Source organism: Suillus subaureus, assembly GCF_016647635.1.
Source record: "Suillus subaureus strain MN1 chromosome Unknown BJ212scaffold_57, whole genome shotgun sequence".
Classification (NCBI taxonomy): domain Eukaryota; kingdom Fungi; phylum Basidiomycota; class Agaricomycetes; order Boletales; family Suillaceae; genus Suillus; species Suillus subaureus.
Window position 1 is genome coordinate 85,869 of NW_024538613.1, and position 13,570 is coordinate 99,438.

The 13,570-nt window shown below is 45.2% G+C and overlaps 4 protein-coding genes across 4 annotated transcripts; 2 read left to right on the forward strand and 2 right to left on the reverse strand.

Annotated features, from left to right (window-relative positions):
- Positions 1–1,403: 1,403 nt before the first annotated feature.
- BJ212DRAFT_1449734 (uncharacterized protein) lies at positions 1,404–2,577 on the reverse strand (the record flags this gene model as incomplete). Its single annotated transcript, XM_041338742.1, has 4 exons — positions 1,404–1,696; positions 1,744–2,047; positions 2,103–2,319; positions 2,372–2,577. 4 exons carry the CDS (start codon positions 2,575–2,577, stop codon positions 1,404–1,406), a joined length of 1,020 nt encoding a protein of 339 aa, XP_041186992.1.
- Positions 2,578–4,355: 1,778 nt separating this feature from the next.
- Positions 4,356–4,937, forward strand: BJ212DRAFT_1200365 (uncharacterized protein; the record flags this gene model as incomplete). The annotated part of the gene is made up of 3 exons (XM_041329062.1): positions 4,356–4,442; positions 4,499–4,594; positions 4,647–4,937. Coding segments are annotated over 3 exons (474 nt in total), but the record flags the coding sequence as incomplete, so codon positions are not given.
- A 1,401-nt stretch (positions 4,938–6,338) lies between these two features.
- Positions 6,339–10,956, forward strand: BJ212DRAFT_1393493 (DNA polymerase family B-domain-containing protein). The gene is made up of 24 exons (XM_041337117.1): positions 6,339–6,477; positions 6,531–6,667; positions 6,720–6,791; positions 6,845–6,924; positions 6,975–7,085; positions 7,137–7,272; positions 7,332–7,444; positions 7,491–7,588; positions 7,645–7,805; positions 7,857–8,099; positions 8,150–8,415; positions 8,466–8,859; positions 8,919–9,070; positions 9,124–9,240; positions 9,292–9,415; positions 9,467–9,630; positions 9,685–9,779; positions 9,827–9,912; positions 9,960–10,019; positions 10,070–10,126; positions 10,176–10,325; positions 10,377–10,505; positions 10,560–10,696; positions 10,748–10,956. The coding sequence occupies exons 1-24, from the start codon at positions 6,425–6,427 to the stop codon at positions 10,859–10,861; spliced, it is 3,249 nt and encodes a 1,082-aa protein (XP_041186994.1). The 5' UTR covers positions 6,339–6,424; the 3' UTR covers positions 10,862–10,956.
- Positions 10,957–11,689: 733 nt separating this feature from the next.
- On the reverse strand, positions 11,690–13,334 carry BJ212DRAFT_1393499 (uncharacterized protein). The gene is made up of 6 exons (XM_041337118.1): positions 13,100–13,334; positions 12,863–13,049; positions 12,630–12,813; positions 12,458–12,576; positions 12,240–12,403; positions 11,690–12,185 (listed from the first exon to the last, which is right to left on the reverse strand). The coding sequence occupies exons 1-6, from the start codon at positions 13,226–13,228 to the stop codon at positions 12,054–12,056; spliced, it is 915 nt and encodes a 304-aa protein (XP_041186995.1). The 5' UTR covers positions 13,229–13,334; the 3' UTR covers positions 11,690–12,053.
- Positions 13,335–13,570: the final 236 nt, after the last annotated feature.

Below are 13,570 nucleotides of genomic sequence, written 5' to 3' on the forward strand. Positions count from 1 at the left end.
TGCTTTCTGTGTTTTCTTGGTTCATTTCACTGCTGGATGGTCGAATACTGCAGGAACATCAGCTATGACATCACACAATGCACTTGAAAGCTCAGTATCTGGTGTTTTGCCTGATTTCTTGGCTGCTTTCTTCTCCCACATTTGACAGGCTGCTGCTAAACAAACCTGTGCTGCATTATTGACCCTCAATGATGTCTCATGAAGTGACAGAGGAATGACAGATCGAATTTGGGCATAGTTGTGAATCAAGTAAGCATTGAGCAAGTAGAATGGCAAGGATTTGTGCTGAATGATGGACTTCGTGCGTGTGGTCTTGGTTCACTCTTGATGAAGGCAACATTGACTGGTGTCTGTGCACTGTGATTTGACACAGTCATGCTGGATGTTTACTATACAAACAATTTCCTAGATTCACCACATGAGCATGTCAATAAGCTCGATTGAAGGATCGTGTTACTTACTTGTGGGCTAATGACAACCTCATGCTGCATGAGCTTGAGAGTGGGGAGGTGAAGTAAAGGATGTAAAACAGGTCCAAAAGCAAATTTCTGAATGGCGACATGGTTCACAGCTTTGTTAGAGTTCAAAATCAGGATCTTGCAAATGCACCCAATGGCTGTGTGGGATGTTGAAGAGTTGTTGAAAATGATATGGCCTTCTAAGGATGCTTTCTTGCCATTGCCAAGAATCAACAAGATGCCTTTGTGGTATTGAGCATTACAGACAGGTTGTGAGAGCTCAAGCTTGGCACAGCGCATTGCTGTCCACATCACAGGGTTTGCTGCCACAGGCCATCCATCATTGATAGTGACTTTCTTGAGTTGACCAGTTCCTTGAGTAATAGACGTTACAATCCACAATGCTCGGTATTCAATGAATGGCACATTACCTGTCACAGGAGGTTCTTGTATATGAATTCCTAAAAGCTGTGCTTGCTCTGGATGCTCGTCAAGGTAGTTCAAAACTGCATCACCTGCCTGAACCCACTTTTTCCTAGCACTATCAAACCAGTAACCACCAGTTGTGATATGTTTGATGATATCTTGCCTTGCAAATATTTTGCATGTATCCTGGCTCAGACCTTGTCAATTGCTATGTATACATGCCAGCCGGAACACGTGATTGAACAACTCGTATTGTTCAGTGGAAAAGAGAATGGCTGGTCCAAAGCAATGAATGTATGTGGGAAGATGGACCAAAAAGTGGAATTTTGGCTTCGAGATGAGAATGCTTGGTGCACATTTTGCTGTGACATTGAGGCAATCCTCAATTGTCTGGGAAAGCTTTGTCTATGATTCAATCAGCATTGGTGCAGCAGTGTCAGAGCGCGATCATACCAAGTATATCTCTATATCATCTATCTCCATGTGCCAAACATACACAATGAGCTCACCAATACACATCTAGCCATCAAGTACTGTTCTCAGCAGTAAGTCTTGAATGAGAAATGGCATGACCTGCACTAAACTTTTGAAGTGTTTCCCTATGAGCCCACCCTTATAATGACAAATATACTCAGCATTGAGACATGGAGCATTGAGTCCAGCCCTCTTGATAGAGTCAAGATGCATTTGAAAAATGCCCAAAAGCTTTGCCTTCTCAAGAAGATAAACAGATTGACCCCAAAAGTACTTGACGACTCCCAGTAGAACTGTATGGAGAATTTCTGTTGGCATGTCCTGATGAACATTGAATCCTGACGAAAGGTCAATGTAAAGCAGAAAACGAGGACATAGATGTTACCTTCCATGCCCAGTAATGGATTGATTGCATCATCGAGCATGACCCCTTGCAGGAGGTCTTTGAGTTGCTTCTCTAGGATAGCCTTGACTTCAGCCTCTGGCTTTGCCTGAACACCAGCACCCCATTTGCGAAGTTTCTTCCCCAGCTCAACAACCATCTCGAGAATGTAACCAGTTGTCATGTCCTTCATGCCTGATGAAGCGACAGATTTCTTAATCTTCTCTGTCGCACCCAAAGCAAGCACAGAAGAAAATTGTGCATGAATCTCTTCTGCTGTTCCCGCAGGAGTGCGAAGTTTTCCTGGCTACTCGGACAGTCAGTCAACATGGTGACAAGCAGGGCAAGAATATGCTACATACCATGAAGATACTCTTGTAGCCCTCATCTGACTCTTTATACTCTTTTGTTCTGCCAACTTCACATGTCCTGCAGAAGTAGTTGCAATGCAGCCCCACATGGATACATTCCTTGGCCTGCATGGGATTGTCGCCACCAAGAAACAGACCATATAGCTCCAGCATAACTTCTTCTTCGTGCTTGCAGTCCCAAGTGAAGACTCCAGATTCCACAGCTTTCCTAAGATCACCAGCGTCATGTTTCACTATCACACATTATAAGTATCACATACCTAATTGATTCTTGCATGGCGCTCATCATCTCCATTGGGGCTGCATGAGGAGATGACATGACAAATTTAATGCAAAACTCTTTCTCAAGCATTTTGCAAGGTAGATTCACATTTGACATGTACACTGCATGGTGCTTGTTCCATTGCTTGGATATATTGCCAGATACATCATCCATGAAGACCATAAGAGGGACTGAATACACCATATGTCCTTGAGATTTCGCGCGCAAAGGATTCAGCACAAGTTTCACATACTTGTTTGATGACTCCGTCAGCCCACAAGCAAGTTCGTCGTCATTGGCAGATATTTCCCTGAACGACCTTCGAAAGTTAGATGTTGGAATCATCTCCCGCTCGTCACTGACAATAAACCCATCCTAAGTCTATCAGTAAAAGTGAAAGTATGCGAAGAATGGACTCACCTCTGTTCATTATACAGCACGGCCAAGTGCATGTAGCTGCTTGTCCGCACCATCATTCATCAATGAGTACGATGCAAGAAAGAAGCACTCGGGTATAAAGTAGTCTCCTGACACATCCTGCAAGAGCTCATTCACAAAGTAGATCTCTCCATCAACTTTAGCTGCAGGGGGCGAAGGGAGTTTGAACAGCATTTCTTCTCCATTGAACACCTGCAACATTCCCTTGCCGCCATCTTCAGGGTAATCCTGCATCGCAAAATGTGTGAGGGTTTGCATAGTCCTAAATGAGAATATTCAATGTCAGTGTTGAGAGATGAGATCATGTCGGAACTGCATACCTTGGCAATTGCTTTTCCAACATCATTGAGATAAAATATATTACCTGAACGTGCAGTTATCTTTTCCATTGGATTGCCGACAAGCATTCAAACAGATTCCTGGAGCCGATTCAATGCATATAGCAAGGGAACATCATGGGCACCAAGTGCCTTTGCCCAAGATAGAACCGCCTTTTTCTGTGCCTCGGAGAATGGCAGCCTTGGAGAACTAAATAGTAATGCGGTAATATAGTGCTTAAATGATAGGTTAGCAGTGAAAATGCACAAAGATGTTGGAACATACAGCTTTTGATGGCCAAGGATAATTTGGATTGTCAGGCGAAACTGGACAGTTCAGATTTGTATCACATGAGGCGGTCAATGTACAATCATCTATTGATGTAAATAAGCCTCCTGCACAAAATGAAACAGTGTCTCACCTAAAAGTTCAATCCTGAAGTCTGATTCTGTCTCATCATCAAAGCTGATCTCTTCACTCACTGGGGTGAGCAGCATGGAAAATAATTGATCCCCTGAAGCAAGGGCAGACTGCAACTCCTTGTACAAATCGCATGTCTCGTTGACTTGGTAGAAAGGACAGCTTGAGATTGCATCCCAGAGATCAGCGACTGGTACTACTTCATGGTCTGGTCCATGTGGATCCAGGATATGGACAGCATTGTCGACATCCATGGTGCTAGAAGTAAAATCTGAGTTGCCGTCAGCAGGTGAAGGTAAATGTTCTGCTTCATGATGGTGCCACTGCCTTCATTGTTGCTGCTGGGAAGGAGCCTTCGAGCCCGTTGATGTCCAGGCCCTGGCATGATGCTGATGTATGCCAGTGGCAAGATGCTTCAGTGCATGCTTGGGATGCATTGTGCACAGAGCATTATCACACTTCAGACACACATTGCAAACAACCTGAGATGCTCCACAAAACTGCAAGACTGCATTAAACATCAGTAAACACTATTCACGTTGAGCGCAAAACTTACTTATACCGTCAACAGGCTGCAGTGTGGCAGACATGAAACCTTTTGTCGAGTGATTGGAGTGTGATAATCAATAGACTTGTGATTCTGAAGGTGACTCTTTCGGATCACGTGATTCCTTGGGCGAATTTTGGCAAAGTCCAGCTTGAGAGCGCTTGTCCCATCAACAGCGCTGAGGCCTGGAGACATCATGTCAATTCTTCAACCTCATCATCTTTCAAGCTCAACCTTCTATCCAGATATGTGACTCGCTGATTCAAAAGATGTCATTCTACAGCCTTTGTCACTCTTGGTATGGTTTTCAGGCACAGTACCTTGTCACCTCACTCATTCGAATATTGTATGTGATCTGATTTTCTTGAATAACAGCTACTTTTACTGACAGATGCTCTATAGCCTATCGAAATTTCTGTGTCTTTGAAAGACGAATACAAATCATTCATGGTACCAGTAATTGAGATAGCATCTCAGCAGCCTCATCCCTCGAATAATGTATGTATCTGTACCAATCTTTTGCAACGAGACTGACAGTGTGTATCTGTAGTCCGCAACTTTCAGTCAATCTTGCTCTGTAACTGATAACGACATGTCATTTCCTTTCCTTCCACTTCCACTAACATTCGACCACACAGATTCTGACCACTGGGCGGAACTCTTGGACAACATCCAATCATGGCTTGTGAAATCCGTGGATCCGAGTATGCCTGAATGGGCTTGGGGCCGGGAAGTGTTCTGGTATGCATTCATTGCTACCAATCCTGACTTCCCAGGCAGGAAATGGTCCTTCTGGGATTCTAGCATTTCTCTCGAGGGCCAATTCATCGAGGAGTGGGTGGGAAGTGGCAGCGTTTTCAGTACGGCCATCGACGACGACAGCAAGCTAGATGTCTCTACACCCGCTGATACCCTGGACTACATTTGGACTGAATTTTCGAGGCACATCGCACTTTTTTATCCCCATCCTTTGGTTTCTACTTCATGATTTTTCCTCCATTGAACAGTCTGGGACATTTAGCATGATATGTAGGGCGCCATATTGTATCATGTCTGCATTTCTATATCTTGTCTTTACATCAGTCTGTATGTTCAATGACAAGCTACTTCATGATCAACTTCTCTCGTGGTTTGCAATGTGAAGCGTGAAATTAGACTATACTGCCTACAAGATGTCTATAACGCCCTATACTTGTCATGTTGTCTACCCTATACCTGCCATATGTAAATTCTATATCTTGCATCCTATATACTGTACAAGCAAGGCTGCCGTTATAGACTCTACACTTACCGCATACATGACATACACCTTTCATATATAAATCCTATATCTTGCTCTCTTTGCCGTGCCTTTGTTGGTGTCGTTGTCTTGCCGATGCTTTACTCCGGGGCTCGGAAAGACACTGAATCAGCACACGAAGTTAGCTTGTTTCCACGCCGGGTAAATATCCTGAACTAGATCTTTTATGGTGACTTGACTTTGGATCATTGTCAAATAAATTTATTCTTTATCGTAAATGTACCATTTATGTACGAGGTTCTGGCTGTGTCATATACATTTAATTTATTTTTCGTCAAATATTCATCGTGCAAATTTGACGATTGGCCGTGTATGACAAGGTAGTGACGTAAGAAAATTATTCGTGATCATACTCACTGATTCTCGGCAGGAACATCACGTTAGGGCCGACTTTGTGGAAATCCTCCGGGAGAAATTCAAACGACTGAATCTAACATTCTCTATCGGTAGCCAGATATCATTTGATGTCTTTCCACACGGGTGGGACAAGACTTACTGCCTTAGACATGTGGAGAAAGATAACTTCGAAGAAATCCACTTTTTCGGGGACAAAACAAATAAGGTAAGAGTCGAGTTTCTCACTAGGCGAAATATCGTCTCCTTGACAATTTCTGTAAGGGGGGTAACGACTACGAGATCTTCAGTGATCCTCGCACTGTTGGGCACACTGTTAAGAGTCCTGCAGATACGATGAGAATCTGCACAGAACTCTTTTTGTCATAAAGTGCTCGATGTAAGTTCGAAAGTTTTGTAGAGTTGTAAATTCAAAGCCCATGGGCTCGCGTAGAATTGGGGATAACAGTTACAATTATACCAATGATTCTTCGTTACTGTACGTGGACTAGTAGTTAACTCAGAGATGGTCATTGTTCGTTGGACATGACGAATTGTGTACATAAGCGAACAAATACGACCATACGTGATTCTATTCAAAACGCGTCCCTCTAAGTCTTGTCAGTGACTATTGCTCGACACGCTTGTGGCACGCCGTTGTCTGTACTCTTTCTCTCATATACTGAGACGTGACGATGGTTGGCCCGACGAATTCCATAGGGCAAAATCAGCCAATGGCACGCACGCGGTAAGGATCAGAGCGCGTCACGAACGTTCTTACTCAGATATATGTTTTAACAGCACCAAGCCGGATGTAAGCTCAGAACCTGCTGCGAAAAGGCGCAAATTAGGCCCATTCAATTCCCAGAAAACGCATGATTCGTCCTTTGCAGACGTCTTGGAACAACTGAGTCAGGACAGAGCACATGACGGTGTCGGTATGTAGCATGGAGAATTCTCCAGCACTTTAATTATTGATAGTTTGAACAGCTGCTGAGGGTGGGGCTGATAGCTGGGCCCGTCCCAATCTTCCCTCCATTAATGAGAAGCGGAATAGTATCGGTGTGTACGCGTGTTGCCTCACATTCACCAACTTACGGGGCTACCCCTTACAGTATTTCAGCAAATCGATATCGACGAAGCAACGGACTACAGCAATGGGTCTATCGTACTGAGGTTGTTTGGGGTGACCGAGGTACCTCCTTTATACTTGCGCCTTCACGCAGCTCTCAAATAGCCTTGCAGGACGGAAACAGCGTGCTCGCATATGTCACCGGTTTCCTTCCTTACTTCTATGTCGCCGTCCCTCGCGGCTTTGATGAGTCGGACATGGATGCATTTGCGGATCAGTTAAACGTATGCATCATAGTTATGCGCAAGGTACACCGTGGCTGAACTCGCCTACAGAAACAGGCTCAAGGCAACTTCGTGAGGCAAATAGAGATCGTCAAGCGGCGCAGCCTTTGGGGCTATCGTGGAGACGACTGGATCCCTTTCATGAAACTTACAATATCCGAACCGAGAAATCTTCCGAAAATTCGAGATGAGTTTCGTTCTCCATCAACGCTTTCTGCATGTACTTATTGTTTTTTTGACCAATACGCCTGTTTGAGAGGGGCGAGTGTGGGTTTCGAGACTTCTTCCCAACCGGACAACCTTGTTCAACGTTCGAGAGTAATATTGCGTACACCCTGCGTTTCATGATTGATACCAAGGTATGAATACACGTGTCGCAAGAATTCTGAAATGACACTTCTGCAGGTTGTAGGCATGAACTGGATTGAGATCCCTGCCGGTCAATACAAACTTGTGTCCGAGAAAGACAAGAAATCCACATGTCAAATCGAGCTTAAAGTCAGGTAATTTTCACTCCGTTTTGTCGTATATATAAATGTCTGATGAAATTTTACACCAGGTGGGATGCCTTCATCTCGCACCCACCGGAAGAAAACTGGCAGAAGTTTGCACCTCTTCGTATACTGAGCTTCGATATCGAGTGTGCTGGACGGAAGGGCATTTTCCCTGAGGCACAGGTTGATCCAGTCATCCAGATCGCTAACATGGTGACGAGGCAAGGTATGAAATCTGAAGGTTTTTCTGTATATTCGCTCATCGCTGGATTTCAAGGCGAGACCAAGCCGTTCATTCGCAATATTTTCACCTTGAATACGTGTTCACATATTGTCGGCTCACAAGTGATGTCGTTTGACGATGAGGCTGAGATGTTGCAGGCCTGGCGAGATTTTATTGAAGAGGTTGACCCAGATCTTGTCATCGGGTACAACATTGCAAACTTCGACTTTCCATATCTCATGGATCGAGCAAAGCATCTCAAGGCAAATAAGTTCCCTTATCTTGGTCGCATGAAGGGTACGCATCTCTGTTTGCTGTGATAAGATCATATTAATTTTGTTTTAAAGGTTCCAAAACTCAGACGAAGGAAACGCATTTCTCTTCGAAGGCATACGGGCAGCGCGATTCCAAAGATACAGAGCTAGAAGGTCGACTACAACTCGACGTCTTGCAGTTCATGCAACGTGAACACAAGTTACGTAGTTATACCCTCAACTCCGTTTGTGCACAGTTCCTGGGTGAGCAAAAGGAGGATGTGCACCACTCCGTTATCACAGAATTGCAGAATGGCACTCCAGAGTCCAGACGTCGGCTGGCCGTCTACTGTTTGAAGGTGATCGAATTTTTTTTGCGTCGTCTGTGTTGTTCTCATAGTTGCTACAGGATGCATATCTCCCCCAGCGATTGGTGGACAAACTTATGTGTTTTATCAACTACACTGAAATGGCACGTGTCACGGGCGTTCCTTTCAACTACCTCCTCTCCCGTGGCCAGTCCATTAAGGTGCTTTCCCAGCTATTTCGTAAGGCCAACGAAGAGGGATATGTCATTCCTGTTTTGAAGGGCGAGGGTTCGGATGAGCAATACGAAGGCGCCACTGTCATCGAGCCAAAGAAAGGCTACTACGACACACCGATTGCAACTCTTGATTTCAGTTCTTTGTATCCGTCTATCATGATGGCACATAATTTGTGTTATACAACGCTCCTCGAAAAGAGTACCATTGACCGCTTGCAGCTTGTCAAGGACTTAGACTATATCCAAACCCCCAATAACGGTATGTTTGAGCTGTTGGGTATGCAGTTTGCAGATCAATCGGCTAATGCCTCTGGTCAGATTTCTTTGCTACCACGGCAAAACGAAAGGGTCTACTACCCACTGTCTTGGAAGATTTGATTTCTGCTCGTAAGCGTGCGAAGGCAGATCTCAAGAAGGAAACCGATCCATCCAAGCGTGCAGTCTTGGACGGTCGTCAGCTTGCTCTGAAGGTGCTATGGATTGAGCTAGTACAGTAACTCTATCTGATCTCATTGAATTCCAGATCAGTGCCAACTCTGTTTATGGATTCACTGGTGCGACGATTGGAAAATTGCCCTGCCTTCCTATCTCCTCCAGTGTGACAGCATATGGGCGTCAGATGATCGAAAAGACTAAGCAGGTGAGTCGTAGTCTGTCCGCCAGTCAACACCTGACCAGTGACCCTTTGTAGGAAGTTGAAGCAGAGTTCTCCATCAATAATGGCCACGCTTATAATGCCGAAGTAATTTACGGTGACACTGACTCTGTCATGGTCAAGTTTGGACCTGCGGAGCTGGAAAAGGTCATGGCTCTCGGTTAGCACCAACCAGTAATCTAACTTGCATGCGATTCAAAGTATTCTACAGGAGCGGAGGCGGCGGATTTTGTGACGGCAAAATTTGTCAGACCTATCAAGCTCGAATTCGAGAAAGTTTATTACCCATATCTTCTTATCAGCAAGAAGCGGTACGCTGGACTTTACTGGACGAAGCCAGACAAATGGGACAAGATGGACTCAAAGGGGATCGAAGTTTGTCTTCATCTTCAATAGTTTACCATGGATATACTGAATTATGGAATCTAGACAGTCCGGAGAGACAACTGTCGGCTAGTATCGACGGTCATTGAGACTTGCCTACATAAGATGTTGATCGATCGAGATGTCAGAGGAGCTGAGGAGTAAGTATACGCTCTTTGTCTTTAGGTTGCTAGCTCAACCCTCCTAGGTACACAAAGCGCATCATATCAGATCTTCTGCAGAACAAGGTCGATATGTCCCAACTGGTGATTACAAAGGCTCTAGCCAAAGCTGGTATGTGAATTTTGAACGAGAATGGGCTGGTGATCTAATGTCCGCAGATTATGCTGCGAAGCAAGCGCATGTGGAGTTGGCAGAGCGCATGCGGCAACGTGATGCAGGTTTGTGACTGATGTAGTTGTCTGGTATATGTCCTGATATCCATGATCAGGTTCTGCACCGGCCTTGGGTGACCGTGTTGCCTACGTTATTGTTAAGGGCATTAAAGGTCGAATTACGCGTCAAGTATCATAACTCTATGCTGACTTTGGGAATAGGTGCTGCTGCATACGAAAAATCCGAGGATCCCCTTTATGTACTAGAGAATAACATTCCCATCGACACCAAATATTACCTCGAAAACCAGCTCTCCAATCCTCTTATGAGAATTTTTGAACCCATCCTGGGTGAGAAAGCAGCATCGTTGTGTAAGTTACTTCATTGGCTGCACGAACATCGTCTTTTGATATGTTCCATAGTATCTGGCGCACACACCAGGACAATCCAGATCGCAACTCCAACAGTTGGCGGTCTGATGAAGTTCGCAGTGAAGACGGTAACATGTCTTGGGTGCAAAACTCCATTGCGGTCGAATAACAGCATAAAAAGTAAGCCTAAACAAGCAAGCGCCTGATCCTATCTCACTGCTGCCTTTGCTGTAGATGGTGCCGTGTGCAATAACTGTCGACCAAAGATCGGGGAGCTATATCAAAAGCAAATCACAAGCGCGTCGCAGCTGCAAGTACGGTTCTCGCGACTGTGGACCCAATGTCAACGTTGTCAGGGCTCTTTGCATCAAGTAAGGTTATGTTTGTTTTACTTCGACTGTCATTGACACTGCGGTTGATAGGATGTGCTATGTTCGAGCAAGGACTGCCCGATATTCTACATGCGGAAGAAGGCACAAAAGGACGTGGAAGATGCGAACTCTGTCCTCGAGCGGTTTGATGCGGATCTGTGGTAGTTGATATCGATGTATCGTTATTTTTCGTTTCGCTTGGTTTCTCTGCACTTCTTGTATCATTAATCATCCTAGCAATATTTCCTTCAAGTGTGATATCGCCTGATATGATCTAGAGTGGTTGCAGGCACTGGGTTAAACGTCTGATCCTTGACTACTGGAAGCTTAATGCAGCTGACACTGACGGTCAACAGGGTGAGGGTCTCGATTGGAATAGCCGTGCGCGAGCATCTTCCTTCCTTATGACAACTACCTTCTCTCGGCTACCTGTCTGCAAACATCTGAAGCAAAGTGTCTATGAAATGGGGACAGGAACAGCTTGCTTTTACTAAGACCAACCCACTCTACTGTGCGCCAGCCTTGGCAGCATCCGTTGGATTTTACACAGACCTCCGGTTAGAGGGCCGTAGTGGTCAACCGTTCCTCAGGTGAGTCGATTGCTATGTTCTACTTCTGCCTGTTCTGCCCCCGACCCTCCGGGCATTCCACGTTTGGTGGAAGCGGAAATTCGTGCTCTGTTTCTGCCACAACGTCCTCTGCATCCAAACGTCCGACGGTTTTGGCCAAAGGATGGATCAGACCGCGGTCGCCTATACAATATACAATGTGCAGTACTCGATGTTAGCGAATCCCCGGACGTGTTGAGATTCTGGCCCATGTTCACTGCCAGACATTACTGCAATCTTAACCCCTGACTCAGGGTGTAACATAGTCAATAGCTCTGCTGGACGACCACGACATGTAATGCAAGATGCAAATGCGACTATGAACCGCTTTGAACCTGCATTCTTCGTCCTTAGTACAGTGCAGTATCCAACTTGAAGAGTATTCCCCGGCATGGAACACTTGTAGTTGACTCAATATACTTAGCTAGTAATCTTCAAGCATGATTCAGTAGATTCAAATGGAGTGTATTAACAGTGAGTATACAACAAAGTATCATAATGAGCGACGAGCGTAAATCCACAACCTGAAGATTAAGAAGTCTTCTTCCAATATTTGCAAAGTACTGTTACATGTGTCCATAGTAGTGTGAATGAGTTTGAGCTGTACAGAAAAAATATATGCAGCGTGCCCTGTCTTGCAAAACATCGAGTTCCTAGGAATTGAATTGCATTAGAGATAATCTCTCTAGCAAATGCTTACCTCAGAGCGGTGGCATACAAGCCGGAACCTGAACGAGGACAGACGAAAGCTAATCCTCGGTCAAATCGAGGACCTCCATAGTGGTTTGCTGCCGTCGTGAAACCCCGCATTTCAAATTAACACGTGAGAGCTTCCGGTCCTCAGATGAGGCCAACTGGGTGCGTAAATGCTGGAGCTCCATCTGCGAGATAAGAATGAGGTGGAAGGCCCGAAAGATGTCGGGGCAAGAGTTTACCTCAAGATGTTGAATTCGGGGCTTCACATCCTTTAAGGGCAATGGCAAACTTGAAGGCGCATATGGTCCGTCAATGATTTCTATTTCATCATCATCGTCATTTGCCTCCTCCCTGCTTGAGCTATCTGATGTCGATGGCGCTATGCCCATTGCCTGCAAAATGTCTAAGATTGAAAACGAGTGAGCGGGATATATGCGTAGAAAATAATGTGACCTACCCAAGCGTGTATATTTGAACACGAAAACAGTCGTAGGACGGTTATCCGGTTTGAACACGGTGCGGGATGTGGGACGACCTGACCGATAATTTACTTGTCGGGGAACTTCGTCCCCAAAGCTTAACAGATGATGATTATCAAAGAGTGAGACAATGGGTGAAATTCTACGCACACGACACGATGAGCACACGCCTTCTTCGACCGTTCATGCACCTTGCTTTCTTGCACACGGAGAGTGTGATTTTTCGATATACCATGTTTAACTACCTGCGTCTTCGTGTACTCCCCCGTTGCAACCTTCAACACGATCTGACCTATGTCGTTCGAACTTGGATCACCGAGCATTGAGTCATCGTCTGAAGTTTAGTGTTAGAAAGAGGAACTAGACTCTTTTAGCATATTGACCAGTAAGCTCAAGTTTTGAAAACATGAAATCTCTGGTGACTGAGTCACTGCCCCAGTACGTGCATTCCTTTATGCCGACCCAGCTCGGGCGCACAGTTTGTCTAGCACAACGAACACCGTCAACGGAGACAGCTGTTTGGATGCCACAGGACTGCTTAGCTGCGTTCATCCACCTGACTCCAAATTTCTTGTGGAGGCATTTAAGGCTTTCGCCAGTATATATGATGAATGACACACCTTGCCTTCTTCCGATGCAATCCAGCAGGTTATTCTGTTCTCCGTCGATGTGCTGGAAACAACAGCAGCATACTCCGGAAGCTCCTGACCGTCAACGAATACATAAGCAGACAAGTCTCCAAAAATCATAATGTACAGCAAATGTAGAGCAATATTTCAAGACTTTTGAGAGACGCGAAGTAGGTAGGCAAGTGAGGTTGACCGTCTATGTTTGAATTCAAGTGGGTCGGATCACGTGCAGTTAGAGTTGTATTACGGTGGCCCCTAAGATACCCTAGTGGTATCACCTCCCCACTTCAGAACGAAGAGAGCTCACTAACTAGCCATGGGTGGGCCAAATTGGCTGGTACGTGTAGTTCTGGTCTGCCTTCAGAATCTTCCACAAGCAGCGCGCTTACCTGGCTTATCTATGACGCGTGACGCTTCAATAACACTGCCTTACAGCGCAAGATGTTCGAAGAGCGTCTAGAA

Bases quoted from the DNA above. Each gene is read 5' to 3' on its own strand.
- BJ212DRAFT_1393499 (XM_041337118.1), bottom strand. From the start codon at position 13,228: ATGATTTTTGGAGACTTGTCTGCTTATGTATTCGTTGACGGTCAGGAG. The intron at 12,577-12,629 runs GTGCGTAGAATT...TCATCTGTTAAG, and splicing joins GCGTGTGCTCATCGTGTCGT to CTTTGGGGACGAAGTTCCCC. The intron at 12,404-12,457 runs GTAGGTCACATT...TTTCAATCTTAG, and splicing joins GTTCAAATATACACGCTTGG to ACATTTTGCAGGCAATGGGC.
- BJ212DRAFT_1393493 (XM_041337117.1), top strand. From the start codon at position 6,425: ATGGTTGGCCCGACGAATTCCATAGGGCAAAATCAGCCAATGGCACGC. The intron at 7,273-7,331 runs ATGAGTTTCGTT...TTTGACCAATAC, and splicing joins AAATCTTCCGAAAATTCGAG to GCCTGTTTGAGAGGGGCGAG. The intron at 9,913-9,959 runs GTATGTGAATTT...TAATGTCCGCAG, and splicing joins AAAGGCTCTAGCCAAAGCTG to ATTATGCTGCGAAGCAAGCG.